The 17350-nt window shown below is 41.1% G+C and overlaps 2 protein-coding genes across 3 annotated transcripts in view; both read left to right on the top strand.

Moving 5' to 3' along the window:
- The first annotated feature begins 628 nt into the window (after positions 1–628).
- cryba4 (crystallin, beta A4) lies at positions 629–3193 on the top strand. Its single transcript, XM_023266540.3, has 6 exons — positions 629–736; positions 1310–1353; positions 1686–1804; positions 1953–2094; positions 2659–2801; positions 2953–3193. Exons 2-6 carry the CDS (start codon positions 1315–1317, stop codon positions 3098–3100), a joined length of 591 nt encoding a protein of 196 aa, XP_023122308.1. The 5' UTR covers positions 629–736; positions 1310–1314; the 3' UTR covers positions 3101–3193.
- A 4794-nt stretch (positions 3194–7987) lies between these two features.
- Positions 7988–17350, top strand: part of grk3 (G protein-coupled receptor kinase 3) — an 89686-nt gene continuing 80323 nt past the window's right edge. The window contains exon 1 of one of the 2 annotated variants that reach the window (XM_055019082.1): positions 7988–10047. In XM_055019082.1, the coding sequence (XP_054875057.1) occupies positions 9935–10047 (113 nt within the window). In that variant the 5' untranslated portion in view covers positions 7988–9934. The remainder of the gene's footprint in view (positions 10048–17350) is intronic. The other variant, XM_023266529.3, reaches the window with a different exon arrangement.

Here is a 17350-nt window from a genome sequence, read left to right as displayed (position 1 = left end):
ATTTCCAGCAACCATCACTCCTGTGTTCTAATGCTACATTGTGTTGGCACATGAATAAATGTGCGAGTTTTCATGGAAAACATGAAATTGTCTGGTTGACCTCAAACTTTTGAACGGTAGTGTATTTTACAATGATTCATCGTTTAATACTTGCAGCCACAGCTGCTGATATTTAACTGTTATTTTACCAAAAAAGTTTGTGACAGTGTTTATTTATGACAGTTTCCATACTGGTTTCTTATTGGATCCTTTATTTATAGCATGATGTTCATTGGATAATTGGCAGTATTTTTTTTCATATTCATTTTCTCTCTGTAAAGCACTGAAAAGTAAGATGCGAATAAAGCAATAAGTGATCAGACTGAGCTCTGGAAAATATTTGTATACTGTTTTATGACAAACACTTGGAACCCGACACTCAAATAAACAGCTGCATCTTTTCTCTCCACCCTCCAACCCTTCTCACATCCTTGTCCCTCGTATTTTCTCATCTCTATCTTGTCTCTTATATTCCTGTGTCCTCCGTGTCCACTGCCCTGGGTGATAATGTGGTGTCTGCACTTCTGCCCCTCCACAGATTAGCCACGCTTTTGTCGGGGGGGACAAAGAAAAGCCCCTCCCTGCTGCTGAGCCGGGGCTTTCAGCATGGCCCCCTGCCAGGGGAGGCTTTAAAAGGGTGGGGGCGCGTGGCTCCTCTCACTCTCACGGCAGGACAACCCAAGGGCATCAAAGCAAGGTGAGTCCCTGTCCCTCACCCAACACAGCACAGCACATCCAGGGTACAGCAGCCCCCTATATGCACACAGCTACTCTGGAAACCCCCCAAACACAGGAGCCGCCTAGGCTCTGTGGCCCAAAGGCCATCATTGCACCCAGTGGGAGACATATACCAGGGAGGAGATGAGATGAGGAGATAGAATGGGCGGCAGGAAGAAGCCTTGATGAAGCCTGCGGCATCTTTGACCCTCTTCATTTTTGTATACAAACTATAAATAGATGTTAATGCTTTCAGTCCAGGAGTTATGCATCAGGCTGACTCTGGTATCCTGGCTTTTCATCTGAACATACACACTGTTGCACTTGGCCAGGCCATTGAACAGGCTATGGAGCAATATACGTGTAGAATAACACTAAAATTGCTCCATTTTTGGATTCCAGGCTCTATGCTGCACATTTTATTTTACTAGCTAACTATGAATTTCATCATCAGCCAAATTTTCTTTCTGCACCAGAATCAAATGCATGTTTTACAGCATGTGAACACAATCCTTTCAATTCTTGTCAACTGTCTAATGTTTCTTCTTTCCAGACAAGATGACTCACCATTGCACCAAGTTCTCCGGCCACTGGAAGGTGAGTCTACAGATAGAGGAACAGATTTTATACGTCACCTCGGTGGCAGGCCTTTCAACCTTCAAGTGTTCCCTAAGATGTGACCTGCTGCTTGTTGTAAAAGATGAAAAGGCACACAGTTCAATCAGCAGGGAGTGCTGCCAATAAAAGTACACCACATTAGGACACTATGAAAGCTAAATAAGTGCTTTTATATCACATGGTGGTGCCTTTAGCCTCGTTAGAAGTGCCCCAGTGCACCTAGCACTCAGAGTTAACTCAGTTCAATGTCTGTAAGCTGGGCTGCTGAAGTGATATCAGACAGTAAGTTTGTGTCTACATTTCCCCATCAGATCATTGTGTTCGATGAGGAGTGCTTCCAGGGCCGCCGCCATGAGTTCACCTCTGAGTGCTGCAATGTGATGGAGTTCGGCTTCGAGACCGTTCGCTCCCTCAGGGTGGAGAGTGGAGCGTGAGTTAAACAGAGAGAATGCTTTTGGCCATGAAGCTCTAAATGGAAATAGACACAATGCTAAATATACCATGACATGATGTTGATGAGCTGTGTATCAGTGAAGTTGGGTAGGTTTCAAAGGAGTTTCTCTCCTTCTTCTCCCCAGCTGGGTGGGCTATGAGCATGCCTCGTACCAGGGACAGCAGTTTGTCCTGGAGAGAGGGGAGTATCCCCAGTGTGATGCTTTTGGAGGTAGCAATGCCTACCACATTGAGAGGATGACCTCCTTCAGACCTATCGCTTGTGCTGTAAGTTCAGCTCCTGAGTTAGCTTCACAAAAGGAAGTACTGTTTCTGTGTCACCTATCTATCTATCTATCTATCTATCTATCTATCTATCTATCTATCTATCTATCTATCTATCTATCTATCTATCTATCTATCTATCTATCTATCTATCTATCTATCTATCTATCTATCTATCTATGTAGCTACTTAGTTATCTACCTAGTTGCTAGCTATCTACATATTCAGCTAAGGATATCTACATAGCTAGCTGTGTAGCTAGTTAGCCTCTTATAAAGCTAGCTACCTACCTACCCAAGTATAAAACTATATATCTATTCTCAATAAATATACTACCTACCCACCTGCCAACCTATTTAAATATTACTGCTTTGTACTTTATACTTAGCTTTGTGTTTTTCTTTCCATAAATAAAGATATTTCCACCATAAATTGGAGCGCTGAAATTCACCAGAATGCCTCTGGAACTTCCAGCGCTGTCTTTGGAACTCAAGTAATCAGTGTGGTCTTGTCCGACCAGAAAAGCAACTTATTGTTTGCTCTTTTATTTTTTGTCCCCTCCTCCAGAACCACAGAGAGTGTCGTATGACTATCTTTGAGCGTGAGAACTTCCTGGGCCGTAAGGGTGAGCTTAGCGATGATTATCCCTCCCTCCAGGCCATGGGCTGGTGCAACAATGAAGTCGGCTCTCTCAGGATCCAGTCTGGAGCGTGAGCAGCTGCTTTCCTTCCACTTTTCTGTTTCCTATTCACCTTCTTTTTTTTGTCTGCAGCTCAAAAACAACAGCAGTCTATTGCAACATTTCATCTGTTCTTCCTTCTCTCTCTCTCTCTCTCTCTCCCCTCTGGTGTTTCTCAACAGATTTGTGTGCTACCAGTACCCTGGTTATCGTGGATACCAGTATATCATGGAGTGTGATCGTCACTGTGGGGAGTACAAACACTTCAGGGAGTTTGGCTCCCACTGCCAGACCCCTCAGATCCAGTCCATCCGCCGTATTCAGCAGTAACAGCCTATTCCAAGCCCCTTTCTCCCATGTGACCCTTCACCTTCAACCCCTGCTGCCTCCCAGTGCTGAATAAACTGTTTTTCTTAAACCTTACTGACTTCCACCATGTATCTATTTATCTAATACATAGATAGATAGACTGAGGTGCATAATTCACTTGCTTTTTTCTGAATTGCAATCACTCTAAAAAAAAAAAAAAAAAGCTAAAAAAAGCGCAACAGTTGGCATCAATCTTTTTTCCCCCCAATCTCTAATGGAATTAAGTTTAACCAACAAACTATACTGAGTTAGAGGCATTATCTTTATAGCCCCTGCACTCAAAGGTATTTTAAAATATATCCTATTTAATGACATCAGTTTTAAAGTTGATTATTCATAAAAAATTAGTTGCTCCAACTTTTTTAAAAATGAAGTTACTCCAGTTATATTTCCTCTACAATTTGTGGCTTTTTCATGTTTTTGTTCATGTAGTAGCTTGTAAGAAACATTTCATTCACCAACAAAATTTTGCCTGATTATCCTTTTTGAAATGTTAAACTAAAGCTGTGTATTTGGATAAACATACATGTCATGAAAACAAACACAAAACTAATTTAATTTAAAATTGCACACAATAACACATTGGTCCAAATACCTACATTATCATGTTAACCAAGCCCATCAAAAATAATATTTAAACCTTTGAAGTTTTATCTAAGTGAAAAAATTAGATCTTTTAGGTATCAGGTCCATTGAATTCCTTTTTACAATGTGTTCTGACTAGAGGTGACCTGTAGTGAAAGTTGAGTTAAAAAAAAATCTCTGTGATGAAAACCAAGTTTATAGTTCATTATATAACAGCCTCGATTTTAGATTGATTAAATGGTAATTAAATTGCAAGAAATATTTGCAATTTACAAATATTTGTCGAACTCAGAGTTCAAATAATTATCAGATTAAACGAAGAGTTGACTGACTTGTACCTCATCTGTAACAATTTTGATAGTCCATTTATCCCAAAAGTAAATTATTAAGAAAAAAATGTCAAATATTAAATCAGGTTTTAGCATCTCAAATACAAGAAAATTTACTGCTTTACCCTTTTGGAACCCAAATGTTAATTTTGTTGAGATATTTTTGAATCTGTGTCCAGTATCACTGTTTGAAGTTTAAACAGTTTAAACATCAGTGTGTCACAGCTATTGTGTGGCTGTAAATGAGGATCTCTACTGATTGTTGGACTTTTGATGCTGTTAATTGTGACAGTGGTAATTCTGAGATTACATCAGAGGGATTATGTTTGGATAATCAGATCACCTCACTTGTGACTATTTCCTAGATGGATTTGTTAACTTGTTAAAAAAAATGAATTGCTCTTTTTTATTCTCAGTATTCATTATTTTGGTGATGGTAATTTTGCTCTGGTACTGGGTAAACCAAAACCAAAAAGTTCTATATGGAGGGAAAACCTCACACTGAACTGAGTAGTGCATACACCCCTGTGCAACATCACCTAAATGCCAAAACATTCACAATTGTGTCACCACAAACTAATCGCATTACATCTAAATCCAACAGTATCAATAATAAAAATAAACAGAATTTGCTCACATGCAACATTGAAATCTAACAGTTTAGATTTTCTTTATTGGAAATTAAAGTCCTTAAAATGTAAACAATGATCAACGGTACAATCACTGAAACTAAACTGAGTTCATCTTAGACTTCAGTCTAACTGTACAGACATAGCTATAAAATGAGGTGTGAACAGCAGAGCTTTCTCAGTTTTGGACCTGTGGGTTGTGTCTATCCGCATGTCTACATCATGGCTCCAAATAGAAAAGAGCAGTCAGATAGGATAAAAAATCTGACTATGAAACGTCACAAAGATGGAAAAGGATACAAGAAGATCAGCAACCAACTAAAAATCAGTGGAAACACAGTGCCAGCAGTTATCATGATGTATAGAATGAGTCATAGTACCACTGATCAGAGCTGCAGTGGTCGTCTTCCTAAAATGTCACCAGACACAGAGCTGTATTTGTACAATCTAGGGCTGAAAAACCAGCTGCTTCAGACTTAGCCACAAGAGTTATCAATGGAAATCAGAATTTCTGTGATAGGTCACTGTGAAGGACAGTTCATGACATCAACCTCAATGGACAAAATTGACTATTTGCTACAAAACTGCAAAATGAAACTTTGCTAAATACCACGAAGAGATGCCTGATTAATGCTAGGAACACATTCTTTGGTCAGATGAGATCAAGATAAACATGTTCGCCACAGATGGGTCCAGCATGTTTGGTGTGAACCTGACCAGGACTACTACAGTGAATGCATAGTCCTGACAGTGAAGCAGGTTTTGTGAAGATTTCATTAACAGATGGCACCATAAATGGCTGTGGATATAGTAAAATACTGTCTGACAAGATGACTTCCAGTCTGCAGAAGCTTGGCAGAAGAAAAATTTTCCAGCACGACAACAATCCAAAGCACAAATTCACACAAGGATTTCTATAGAAGAAAAAAGTGAAAACAGTGACCTGGGCAAGTATGTTGCCTGACTTGAATCCAATAGATCAGCTTTGGAGTATTTTAAAGAGAAAGGCAGAACAACACAAAAAAGCAGCTGAAAAATGTAGACTTTTGGACTCAGTCTGAGTTTTTCCTGGCTCAGAAGGATCACAACCAGATCTACAGTAAAAGCACTGAGTCTGTGTTACCTTATTTGACTGAAATCTCTGCATTCTCCTATCATTTTTGATAGTTTTATCGCTTACTAAAACCTCTTTGAGGATGAGAAAATCTCTGCACTGTATTCAGTGTGCTATCAAGGATGACAAAGAAAATGATCTGAGAATGAAAAAAAATAAATAAAATGAATAAAACAGCAAAGATTTGCAGATTATAATTTTGTTCATGAATCCTGGTGATTACTAAAAGAATACTTCTTGCACTTCTGGCGTTGCATGCTTTTTCTGCACTACCACAAGCTATCAGACATGCTTGTTGTTCATGTCTGACAGTGTGAAGGCCTACTGCAGCCTGTAGGCTTTTCCAGTGCAGTGCATCAAAACAATGTAAAATAGAGGAACATTCACTTGTGGTCTCAGACTTTTGTACTTCACTGCAGGGTTTTTCTTTTTTCAGAATGCTTGGTAAGAATGCTACATACAGTAAAGATGATGAAATCTATGTATGGTTCAGTTATTTCTGACCATTAGACAAACCAAAATGTCTTTCACTGTCTTGTCTTACACCTTACTCATTGAATTCATTCTCACTTTCAACATTGCATCCTGGTACAGCTCCCTCTCCATTAAACACAAAACAAAACTCTCCTGTATTGTCAGTCAGGCCAGCAAAATCATTGGTTCACCACAAACTCATATCTCTGAACTGTTTAACCGCTCTGTGATCAGGAAAGCCACCCTGATCACAGAGGACCCCTCTCAACCTCTCAACTCTGGTTTGCGTCCCAGCCTTCCTGGGATCTTTCTGCACGGAGTTTGCATGCTCTCCCTGGGCATGTGTGGGTTTTCTCCAGGTACTCCGGCTTCCTCCCACAGTACAAAAACATGCTGAGGCTAATTGGTAACTCTAAATTGTCCGTAGGTATGAATGTGAGTGTGTTTGTTTGTCTCTATGTATAGTCCTGTGATAGACTGGTGACCTGTCCAGGGTGTCCCCTACCTTCACCCTAAGTCAGCTGGGATAGACTCCAGCCCCCCTGCAACCCTAATGAGGATTAAGCGGTGTATAGATAATGGATGGATGGATTTTATGTTCTTATCATTTGGCTCAGGCTATTTTCCTTTGGAGCTTCCAAAATTCTCTTTGGAGGCTAAGATGTCGTTTTAAAAGATTGGCAAATTGACAAAATTGGCAGTTGAATTGTTCTTAAGTGTTCATAGCAGCAGTCTGTGATGTAAAGTGCACAACAGTTAAAGTGAACTTGTGGTATGGTGAATAATTTAAATACTGAAACTAAAACTAAAAATACTAAAATTAGATGAAGGTGCAGAAGTGTGCATATCCGGATCAGCAGTTCAGCATTCTGCCAGCTTGTGGAATGAAGCTGTTGAACAGTCTGGGGGTTCTGTTTTTAATGCTTCGGAAACTGATGGCAGCAGTTCAAAGAATTTAAGTGAGGAGTGTGGGTGTGGAGGGAGTGAGGAGTCCCTGACAATGTTGAATGTTGAAAATGACTAAAATGAATAAATTAGGAACAAAAGTATGTTACTTTTCTGTTGATCAACCCTTATGATTACTTGATAAATACTCCTTGCCCTCCTGGTGCTTTTTCAGCAGTCACCGGCTATAAAACATGCCTGTCAGTGTTATGTGACAGTGAAAAGGCCTATTGCCGCCTGTAGGCCTCCAGCAGCATTACCACTGCTGGCCAGGAAACGGCACTGCGTTTCCACCAAAACAACACGTCCGTACATCCCAGTGGAGCACGTCAACAGAAAATGTAGTGTGTTGTAATATTAATTGTGAGAAGCTGCTGCTTCGTGACTGCTCGAATACAATGTGGAAAAACAACTTGTAGATGGAGCATGAGCGATATAAGGGGAACGGGTTTGTGTGCAGAATTTGCTGCATGAGGCAGCAGCTTCCTAAAATCCAAGCCCTTAAACTGTGCCTGTTCCAAGTGTCCTCCTCTGGGAAAGCTCCTGCAGGCTCACTGGGCGATTCTGCTCCCACAACATCTGCAAAATTACACTAATCTAAAAGCTGGAGAGATCATGATGTGGTTGGATGAACATGAAGATGGCTTAAAGGGGTTACCATTCCAAAAAAAACAGTATCATAATAGTAAAAATACAGCTAATAATACCAGCGGCGTTCCTAAAAATGTGCTCCGGCTCCGCAGCTCCGAGCCGCTCCAGGTTTTACGAGCCTCTCCCCGCCGCAGTGGGAGGAAGTCGGACCACAAAGCAAGCAGAGCCGCCGTGCTAGCAAAAAAACACAGAAAAACACTTCGAAGGGGGGACTCCAGCGAAACATGTGCTATATCGGAGCTGAAAACGCTTAGTTGAAACCAGCGGACTGGCAGCACACGGCCCCGGCGGCAGCGCACGGGCACTCGGTGAAAAGTAGCCGAGTGTGGGCTCCCCCAGCGCGGAAAGCCTGGTAGGCAGGAGTCGGTCGGGGCTGGCGCGGAGCACGACGACCTGCTTGGTTTTTATTCCGCCTCCAGCAGGGTGTCGTGTCAGTTGTTCAGCATCTACCCAGGCTGGTTGAAACTGCCCCTCTCACCTCGCCGCCGCCTTCTCGGTTAACCGCAGTTTACGGAGGAAAAGTTACCGTTTAACGAGCGAACTACCAAGCGATCCTCATCCCAGCGCTCCCTCCCCCTCCTCCGCCATCAAGCGTCACCGTCAGCCCACAGTCGGTAGCGAGAGCTGGGTCTCCAGGAGAGGAGAGGAGCGGAGAGGGAAGAAGAGGGGGATTCAGCCCCTCACTGAGTGATAACACAACTAGCAGCCATGGATTATATTTATCTCCTTTTTTGAGTCCGGCGGACGGTTGAAGACTTGATTCTCGGAAACGCTGCGAGACTTCCCCAATAGGAGTCGCAGCCGTTAGCTTGAATTCGAGCCAGTGTTAGTGCTCAGCTAGTGTTTGTGGCTGCAACCAAGCTTATTTTAATGAAAAAATCCGATTCGAAACAGTCAAGGGTATACAATTGTAGTGTTTACCCACTCTGGCGCTTATTAGCCTACTAGCTAGCAGGTTGGATTTCGCTCGCTAGCGCGGTGGCTAACTAGCAGACAAATATCGATATCGCCAGCAGGCTAAAACTAGTTAGCGCTCTCTCGGACGATTTGGCTGCTGATTAGTTAAATACAGCCTCTCTCCTGGACTGGATTAGGTGTTAAACCTCTTAAGGTGGCCGTATTTGCTTTTTACTTGCGTGTGTGTGTGATTAATGACAGGAAAGGAAGGCAGCCAGCAGCATAAACAGCAGTGGCGTGTGGATTTTACGGAGTCCTGGCTCGTCTTGTGCTTTTATTTGTGCCAAAACGCGGCTGTCGGGATAGATTTGCATTTCTCTGGTGCACCAGCCAGCCGAGACATCGAGGACAGCGACCCCCGGCACCCCGATGGTGTACATCTCAACCTGTCCACCCCACCAGCGTCCTCCCTCCTCAGTCTCCCCTTTATTCTCTGATCGCTGTTGGAGAGGCAGTTACACGTGTCTCTGTTTTATTCCTGTAATGTAAAGCAGATTTTCTGCAAAGAAGCCAGTCATTGTTTTTTTCTGACTGCCACTGACTTTTACTAAAATTAGAAGAATCCCCCCCGTGCTGCACAGTGTTTACATTTTAAAGGAAAACCCCTTGAAACACATGCAGCTCTGGAGAAAAAAAAAAACAGCCGTTTGGACACATTTCCACTAAGAGGACCAGGGAAGTCCCCGGAGACCTGTAGGATCTGACAGCTGCCTTCAGACACATCACAGTAATACAGAGCGAGGCCCTCTTTTCCTGCGTTATTTGCCACCTTTCCTGCTCACCAACGCGCGTAAAAACCTGCGTTTTTGCAGCTAAATGGGATTACAAGCCTAGTGATCTGTTTCTAGAGTAACCTGTCACCCATATGTCTTCCCTCGTGAATTTCCTTTTTTGTGTCACAATGCTGCTGGTTTGAAGTGCACAGACTGTACAAGCCGCAGACAACGACGCCTCTTTCCAGCGGATGGTCAGCCCCGCCGTGCGCCAAACGCACCCCGGCCCTTGATGTTGGTGCTATCTGCTGGAGGAGGACATTGTTTTCTAATTCCCTGAAACAAAAGCCATCCCCAGCCCGGTTGTTCTATCGATTTGGTCGTGCCAGGGTCGAAAGATGGCGGACCTCGAAGCAGTGCTCGCCGATGTCAGCTATTTGATGGCGATGGAGAAGAGCAAGTCTACTCCAGCGGCCCGGGCGAGCAAGAAAATCATCCTTCCCGAGCCCAGGTAAGCACATTTACAGGGGAGCTTTAACGCAGCGCTGCGGCCCGGAGCCCGTGTTTGTTTGCTTGTCAAATGGATGGATGTTTAGTGCAGCCATACAGGGAGATAGAGGCGTGCTTCCTTTCAGACCTGAGACTTACTGTAGATGACTGTGGAGCTTTTTGTCAGTGGAGATTTCTGCAGACATGCAACACCCAGCAACCATGCAGCCACTTTATTTACACTTGAATTCACAACCTGTAACTTACCAAGAACTTAAACCAGTGCTGGCCTTTCACAAAATCTTACTACAAAGCAGGTTGTGATGCAGTAGCCCGTTTTTTAAGATACCAAGTGTGAGTCAGTAATTCTTTCAGAGGAAAGAACTCTAAACCCTCTGACTGCTGATCACTGTGTTTCCTTCTCTGTGACAGTAAACTGAATATGTTTTGGTTGTGGTCGAAATAAGACATTTGTCACCTTAGGTTTTGACTGACATTTGACCAAGCAAATATTGGTTAATCAAGAAAATAGCCAACAGATTCATCAACAGTGAAAATAATTGTAAGACATGGCCCTACCTTTTCTTGATTTGCCTTCTGTAAGTCTTTTTAATTTGCTCACAGGCTTACCTGACTGACAACATGTTCATAAATATTAGCGCCACAATGAAAAAGTTGTAAGCTAATAAATTCCTAATCAATTATTTTGATAACCCAGTACTTGGTTTGAGTCATTTTTAAGACAAAAAAAGTCCAAATTTTCTGACTGCACCTTTATGAAACGTCAATACTTTGTGGTGATTTCCCACCTCTGTGAGAGTAAACGGAATGTCTGTTTTCTTAGTTTTGTGTTTTTATGGGTTTTATGGTTTTACAGTAATCAAAAATTGTATTGTTTTATCATTCTGTCTGGAAAGCACTTTGGTCTTCTTCTGTGTTGTTGAAAAGTGCTCTATAAATAAATTTTTGATTGATTGATTGATTGATTGATTGATTGATTGATTGATTGATTCTCATCGTGGACATTCAGTGACAGTTTTCACTGTTTTCTGACATTTTATAGAGCAAACAACAAAGAGAAAATAATCTGTTGTCGCAGCCCTAGTTGATGATGTCCTTTCCTTGATATGTCTATTGTGAAGCACCTTTTCATTTGCTTGCAGGCTTGCTTAACTGTCAATCCATGCATAAATGTCTTATGTAGCCTGTGCAAGACATTTAGCAAAGCTCGACTGTTGTTGTGTTGCTGTAAGCCCCTCTGATGCAGTTACACTATCAGTATGTGCAGCTCTTGTATCCTCCCCCCCCCCCCCCCCCCCCATGCTGTTTGCAAGCACCCAGCACGAGTGGGCCATCAAACAAGACTACAGGCACAAGCTGATTCGAATAATAACCCCCCCCCTTCCAAAAACCCTTACCATCTACACATAATTGCACATCCTTTTGTCCCTGCTGTGCAGCTTATCAGAGGCTTGAAAGTGTCTCTTCACACCTGGTTTATGGCATGTAGCGTGCAACTTGATTGAAGAGGATGTGGTTTAAATTTGGTTATTGAGATAGTTGCCGTTCACGCGGGGCTTGTAAATTTGATGTCGCCATTTGAGTTTAGTCAAATGTTAAACCACTGTGTGTGCAGGGGAGATCTTAGCTGGTGGCTGGCACCGCTCTCCGGTTGTGTCTTCACCTTTTCTTTATCACAGCCATTACCAGCACGTGTAGCGGCTCTGCTTGGTTGCCTGCAGTGTGTCAATGTGGGTTAAACTAAAATAATATTTAAACCAGGAGTGATGTTTGGAGGAGGAGGTCTGGTTATTTTAGTTACTCACTGACTTGTCTCGGCAGATCAGCAGAAATCAGTGATCCAGACAGTTCATTACACACAGTAATGAACGTGTAGCTGCTGATTATTTCAACTGAAATGATGTGATTAAAGGATGTTCTATAATAACTAATTAAATGTGTATGCCTAGATTAACTGTTATTCATTTATTAGAGATTAGTATGTTAGAAATGAATATATACTTGTCATAAATGGCAGAAATGCCCTGCCCACTGACAGCTTTACCGCACAGACAAAGGCTCTCAGGGTTTGTAATGAATTCTCACCTCTGGCAGTGCTTGACAACGGTGACTGAGAGCAGCTGATTATCTTCCTTAACTGGAAGCTGTCAAACATAACTAGTTAACATCAAAATGCTCAGTATATATCATATTTTCCAGAACAAAAGTTAACAACCAGAGCAGGATTTTCACATTGTTTAGTCCATTTCATTGAAATCGCATTAGCTTGACATCACTGCAAACCCTTAGTGAGGGTTTGCAGGCAGATAAATGTGTGTTTCCTTCCTTCAGGCTGCTATTGGTTTCACTTCACGTCAGTGTGGTACTGAAATGAACCTGTAGAAATCTGAAGCTCGTTGGAGACCGCCAAATCCATTACCGTGAACATGCTGTCACATTTAATGGTCGTCAAAACAAAATTGTGTTAATGTTGCAGAATAACACAGTTGCGGTCTGGCAGCTAATGCATTTCCTGGGCTCTATAGTAAATATGACCACCACTCTGCCTTCAGAGTAGAGGCGTGGCAAATACAGGAACTTGGTCAGCGTAGCTAAAGAGACCAACTGGATCAATTGAACAAATTCTAATAGGCTAGTTTTCAGCCAGACTTGAGTTTCAGAGCACAACTTTGTTGGCTGGTTGACTGATTCAAACAGATTTCCCCTAAAGGAGGAGGAGCATGGCTGCTGGTGGGCCTTTGGCCTGCTTTCAGACCTCAAAGTTTGCTCTCAAAAGTTTGTAGCTTGCACCCAGTGCATGAAAATGCAGTTACAAATGTATATTTAGTAACATTTTGGCATTTTTGAAGGGCTGAAAAGTCAATCACGATAAAATGTTTAATTTCACTCTATTGAGACTTACTGATCATTTTAATTATCTGTTTTTAATGAAAAACAGGATAACAATGGCGTAATCTGAGTTTAACTACTTGAACCAGGATTTTTGTTATGAGCTTTCATGGCAGTTTGCATCTGATGAATTTAAGCGAAACTATCAAACCTTCTATTAAACTATTTTCTCACTATTATTGATGGTGCGTCTGTAGCTGATGCAAATTGTCATTTGCTCTTACATATGTTACTTGCATAGTGAAAGTGTATATGTAGTAACATTTTTGTATATTTATGCAACTGTATAGTATTATGCTGCAAAAAGGTTCTGTGACATTTTAAGACCTTGTTTTTGCAGTGAAAATGTGTCGAATTGGAATTGAGTTGTAACTGCCATTTCTGTAAGTCTTTTTCCCAGTCTTTATGATTAAGGCCAAAAATAAAAATTGATATTTTGATCAGTAATGAGATCAAGCTTTTCACTGATTCTAAGGAACAGATGTTTTTGCTGCACTTTCACATTTAAACAAATAGAATGCAGCTTTTAAATATATGTTATGCTACTTTCCTGGTAATGTACAAAGTCCGTATCAAAATCGGATTTAAAATAATTCTGAGGCTAAATATAAGTTAAGTTGTACCCAGCTGTGCACAGAGAAGCCTCTGGTCTCCATTCCAGCAGTTCAGATGGCTATGTGACTGATTATGAGTTTGAAAAGAGTGAAATAATAGTAATAATTTAATGTCAAATTTACCCAAGTTGAAAGTAAGTGATTTTTATGTGATATTTTCTACAAGCAAAGCACTTTAGAGTTTATTGTTTTTGTTTAATTGTAGGGAACCAAAAGTGTGACTAATATTCAATTAGTTGTCCAGCCCTACCACCTGCTATCAGTATTTGATATTAAAACGTAACTGTTTCATTCCTTTAAGGTGCTCACAGCCATTACTTTGAAACTAATACCATTTTAGTTTTAATGGTTATGCTGCAGTAAGTGTACGTAAGATTTGATGGCAGAATTTCTTACTGCTATATTCATTCAGACTTGGGAGACTACTGCATGGCATTCTTTAGTTCTGGATACCACATTTAGAAATGTTTTTTAATGAAAGAACAATACACTATTTTTCTGTTTCTTTATGTAGTAAGTATGGCAGTCTGCAGAATCTGACACATTCAAAACATAATTTCTGTAAGTGCAAGAGAAAGTTTCTTTAGGACAGAACCTCTTTGGCGTTTCAGTGGACATCGACCTGTAGTTCCCCGTAGAGAAATCTGAAGGTAAAGGCGGTTTGATATGAATGTTTCTGCTCTTTTGGTTGTGCTAGGGGAATCACTGGCTATGCTCTGGCAAGATTTTTCAGCAAAATGACTCCTACTAAAAGCTCTCTTCTTTGAAAGTGTACATGACCTCAAGCTTTTAGCAGCTTGTAGCGTTTTCTAGCTGTGTTGTGTTGCAGGAATGCAGATCTAAAGCAGTTTCCTTCATCGATTGTCAGCTGTGTTAATGAACTCCAACTGATCAATAATGAATAGCTTCGAAATTAAATGCTCTTTTCCTTCATGTATGCTTTAAAAACTCGACATAGACGATATTCAAAGCAACAGAGGTGAATCATTTAACTGAAACATATCATTAAATGGGGCTGCACAGTGGCTAGGTGGTTAGCACTTTCGCCTTGCAGCTAAAAGATCCCAGTTCACGTCCCGGCCTTCCCGGGATCTTTCTGCATGGAGTTTGCATGGTCTCCCTCTGCATCCGTGGGTTATCTCTGGGTTCTCCGGCTTCCTCCCACAGTCCAAAACCATGCTGAGGTTAATTGGTGATTCAAAAATGTGAGTGTGATTGTTTGTCTCTATGTGTAGCCCTGTGATAGACTGGTGACCTGTCCAGGGTGTCCCCTGCCTTCACCCTAAGTCAGCTGGGATAGACTCCAGCACCCACGCGACCCTAATGAGGATTAAGCGGTGTATGGATAAATAGATGGATGGATATCATTATGTCATCATGTGTCACTCAGAGTGGCCACTCCTGCTCTTCCCTGCCTGGCCGATATTCAGCGAATCACCAAACAAAATCTAGAAGATTAACACAGCAATACAGCTAGATGCATAGACAGTCTTTTCTGTATTAAATGCTGCTAAAGTTGCAAGGCACGCAAAGCAAGATGATTAAAGCTTGCATCAATAAACAAGTTTTATCCAGCAAATGCCTTCAGTTTATCAAGTAGAGATATATGAATAGTCATTGGTTTAACAGTATGTGCATATGTGTGTATGTGGTCCGATGTGAGTGGTTTGCTGAGTCAATATACTCACAGTGGTAAGACGAAGTGAAGGTGCTCAGTTTATTTTGGGTAAATGTATATGTACAAGTGAAATAAAGTAAAGGTAGTGAAATTACCCTGAATACCTCATAGGCCTCAAAGAGTTACTTGATCAAAAACTAATTGCATTTGTAGTTTGAATTCAATACTCCATTCTCAATCCTAAGTCCAATGGTTCCTACCAATGACAGCAATCTTTAAAAACACCTTTCTGACTGTATAGTAACAACACATTATTAGATAGATTAATCCATATTTGGTGTTCTAGTCAGGATTTTGTTTAGCAGTATGGTCTGAAGATTGAGTAGTGCTGAACAAATCCAAATATTATCAAAACTGCAATATGGCCAAGTGCAGTATCCACATTACGGGAGTTTCAGTTTTTGATGAAGGTAAAATCACTTCATCTGTTATTATCATTTTAAATGAAGCATTGCAGTGCTACAGAAATGTTTTGACCTACAAATCATCATATTCATAATCTCCAAACATAAGAGAACATGCTTGTTTGATACAGACTGTGGCAAAAAGCACATCATTTATTTTATATTTGTTTAAGTGGAAAAGATACTCAAAAATGTTTTATTTTTGGCATATCGGTCAGCCCTAGTTCATAATTACGATGGAAAATGTCACCCAGTTCAAGAGTGTGACTCACTGATGTGTTTCTAATAGTTTCTGGACAACGGTGGAGCTCCGCAGCACAGAGGAATAACACATATTAGAGTCTGGATAGAGTTGGTTTTGGCCTTTTTGTGGAATGTATTGGCAATAAGAAAATAAAATATTACAGGTCACCTGCCTTCTTTTAAATTAGAAACCACTTGAGCTAACAGTTCAATCAACATGGTCATTTTTAATGACTGGAGAGCCTTGGTGCTGCGCCCAAACATACAAATTGAAGGCCTGCAATTGATTGAATTACCAGTAACCGCTTTTATTAAATCTATAAATCTGTATTAAATTCAGCGGTAGTGTTTTTCTTTTTTTTTTAACAGAAAATTAAATTGCAAAACCTAGGTCAGGGTAGACACTTAATTGATGTGTGTGGAGTGGCTGCTTCTGTGTGTGAACACTCTCCTTAACTTACAGTATAAAGCTGTTAGTGCTAAGTTTAGTCTTTGTGTTAAGATTTGCTTGTGTCACAGTAAAGCTGTGTGTCATGCTACCCAATCATTACATGTTAAATCAAGAGTCAAGTTGTGAAACATTGACGCTAGAAGTTAATCCAAGGATTGGTAAACTAATTTCAAGACTGCAGCAGGTCATTTGACTGATTATCTGCCAGAGAGGTGGAGGTCAGCAGGGATGTGGTGTTGGAATTGATACCCAAGTCTGGTAGAGCTGTTTCTATTTGAAAGAACACAAACACTCACAGTGTACTGCTTTTGTGAGTGTGGTTTATCAAATGGTTTTATTCTACGAGAGATATGAGCTTTATTATTTATTACACGCTCTGATACAGGAGCTGCAGAGATAAAAGCATCAGCTAATGGACTTGTAAAAGCACTATTACACTGCTGTTGAGTAAATCAGACTTGTAGTAATATGAAAATATACTTAAAACATGTCAGTTAGGCCATTATTATTGCAATAATGTGCCCAATAGAACTGGATGAAACGATTGCATTATGTTTTTTTTTCTTGTCTTAGCAGCCTTAACCCACACGATGTTGTTGTGCTTCAGAGGAATTACTCCAATTTGGAATGGATTGCAAAGAGAAGGATGAACACAAGAGAGGAGGAGGAAGGACAGTAACTATGAAACTCCATCCTGAAAGCAGCAGAACTTGATACAAGACTTAGTGCAAACTTTCATGCATGCATGGCTTTATCAGTAGCAGTTGTGCATGTGTGGAGCTTTTTGCTGCATGCATGTCAGGGGGGCAGTTAAATGTGGCACTTTGGAGATAGCGTGGTGCTGCAACATTCTCGGCAGGCCAAGGCTAAGTCCTCTGGCAGAGAGGTGAGATTTTAACGGCAACACTGGAGGCAGAGGGGGAGGGCGATCAGACACCCCGCTGTTGCAGAGAAATCCGTAGAAGAGATGAGTTAATAGTCAGTGTTGCTGCAGTGTTGACCCCAGTGCTGTGAGACTTTTGCAT

This window comes from Amphiprion ocellaris, chromosome 17 (assembly GCF_022539595.1).
Source record: "Amphiprion ocellaris isolate individual 3 ecotype Okinawa chromosome 17, ASM2253959v1, whole genome shotgun sequence".
Lineage (NCBI taxonomy): Eukaryota > Metazoa > Chordata > Actinopteri > Pomacentridae > Amphiprion > Amphiprion ocellaris.
Note: the sequence above shows the minus strand (reverse complement) of the source record. Positions and strands in the feature narration are given on the sequence as shown.

Excerpts from the sequence above, each read along its gene's own strand:
- cryba4 (XM_023266540.3), top strand. The coding sequence starts at position 1,315 with ATGACTCACCATTGCACCAAGTTCTCCGGCCACTGGAAG. Across the intron at positions 1,805-1,952 it reads CTCAGGGTGGAGAGTGGAGC|CTGGGTGGGCTATGAGCATG; the intron begins GTGAGTTAAACA and ends TCTTCTCCCCAG. Across the intron at positions 2,095-2,658 it reads TCAGACCTATCGCTTGTGCT|AACCACAGAGAGTGTCGTAT; the intron begins GTAAGTTCAGCT and ends CCCCTCCTCCAG.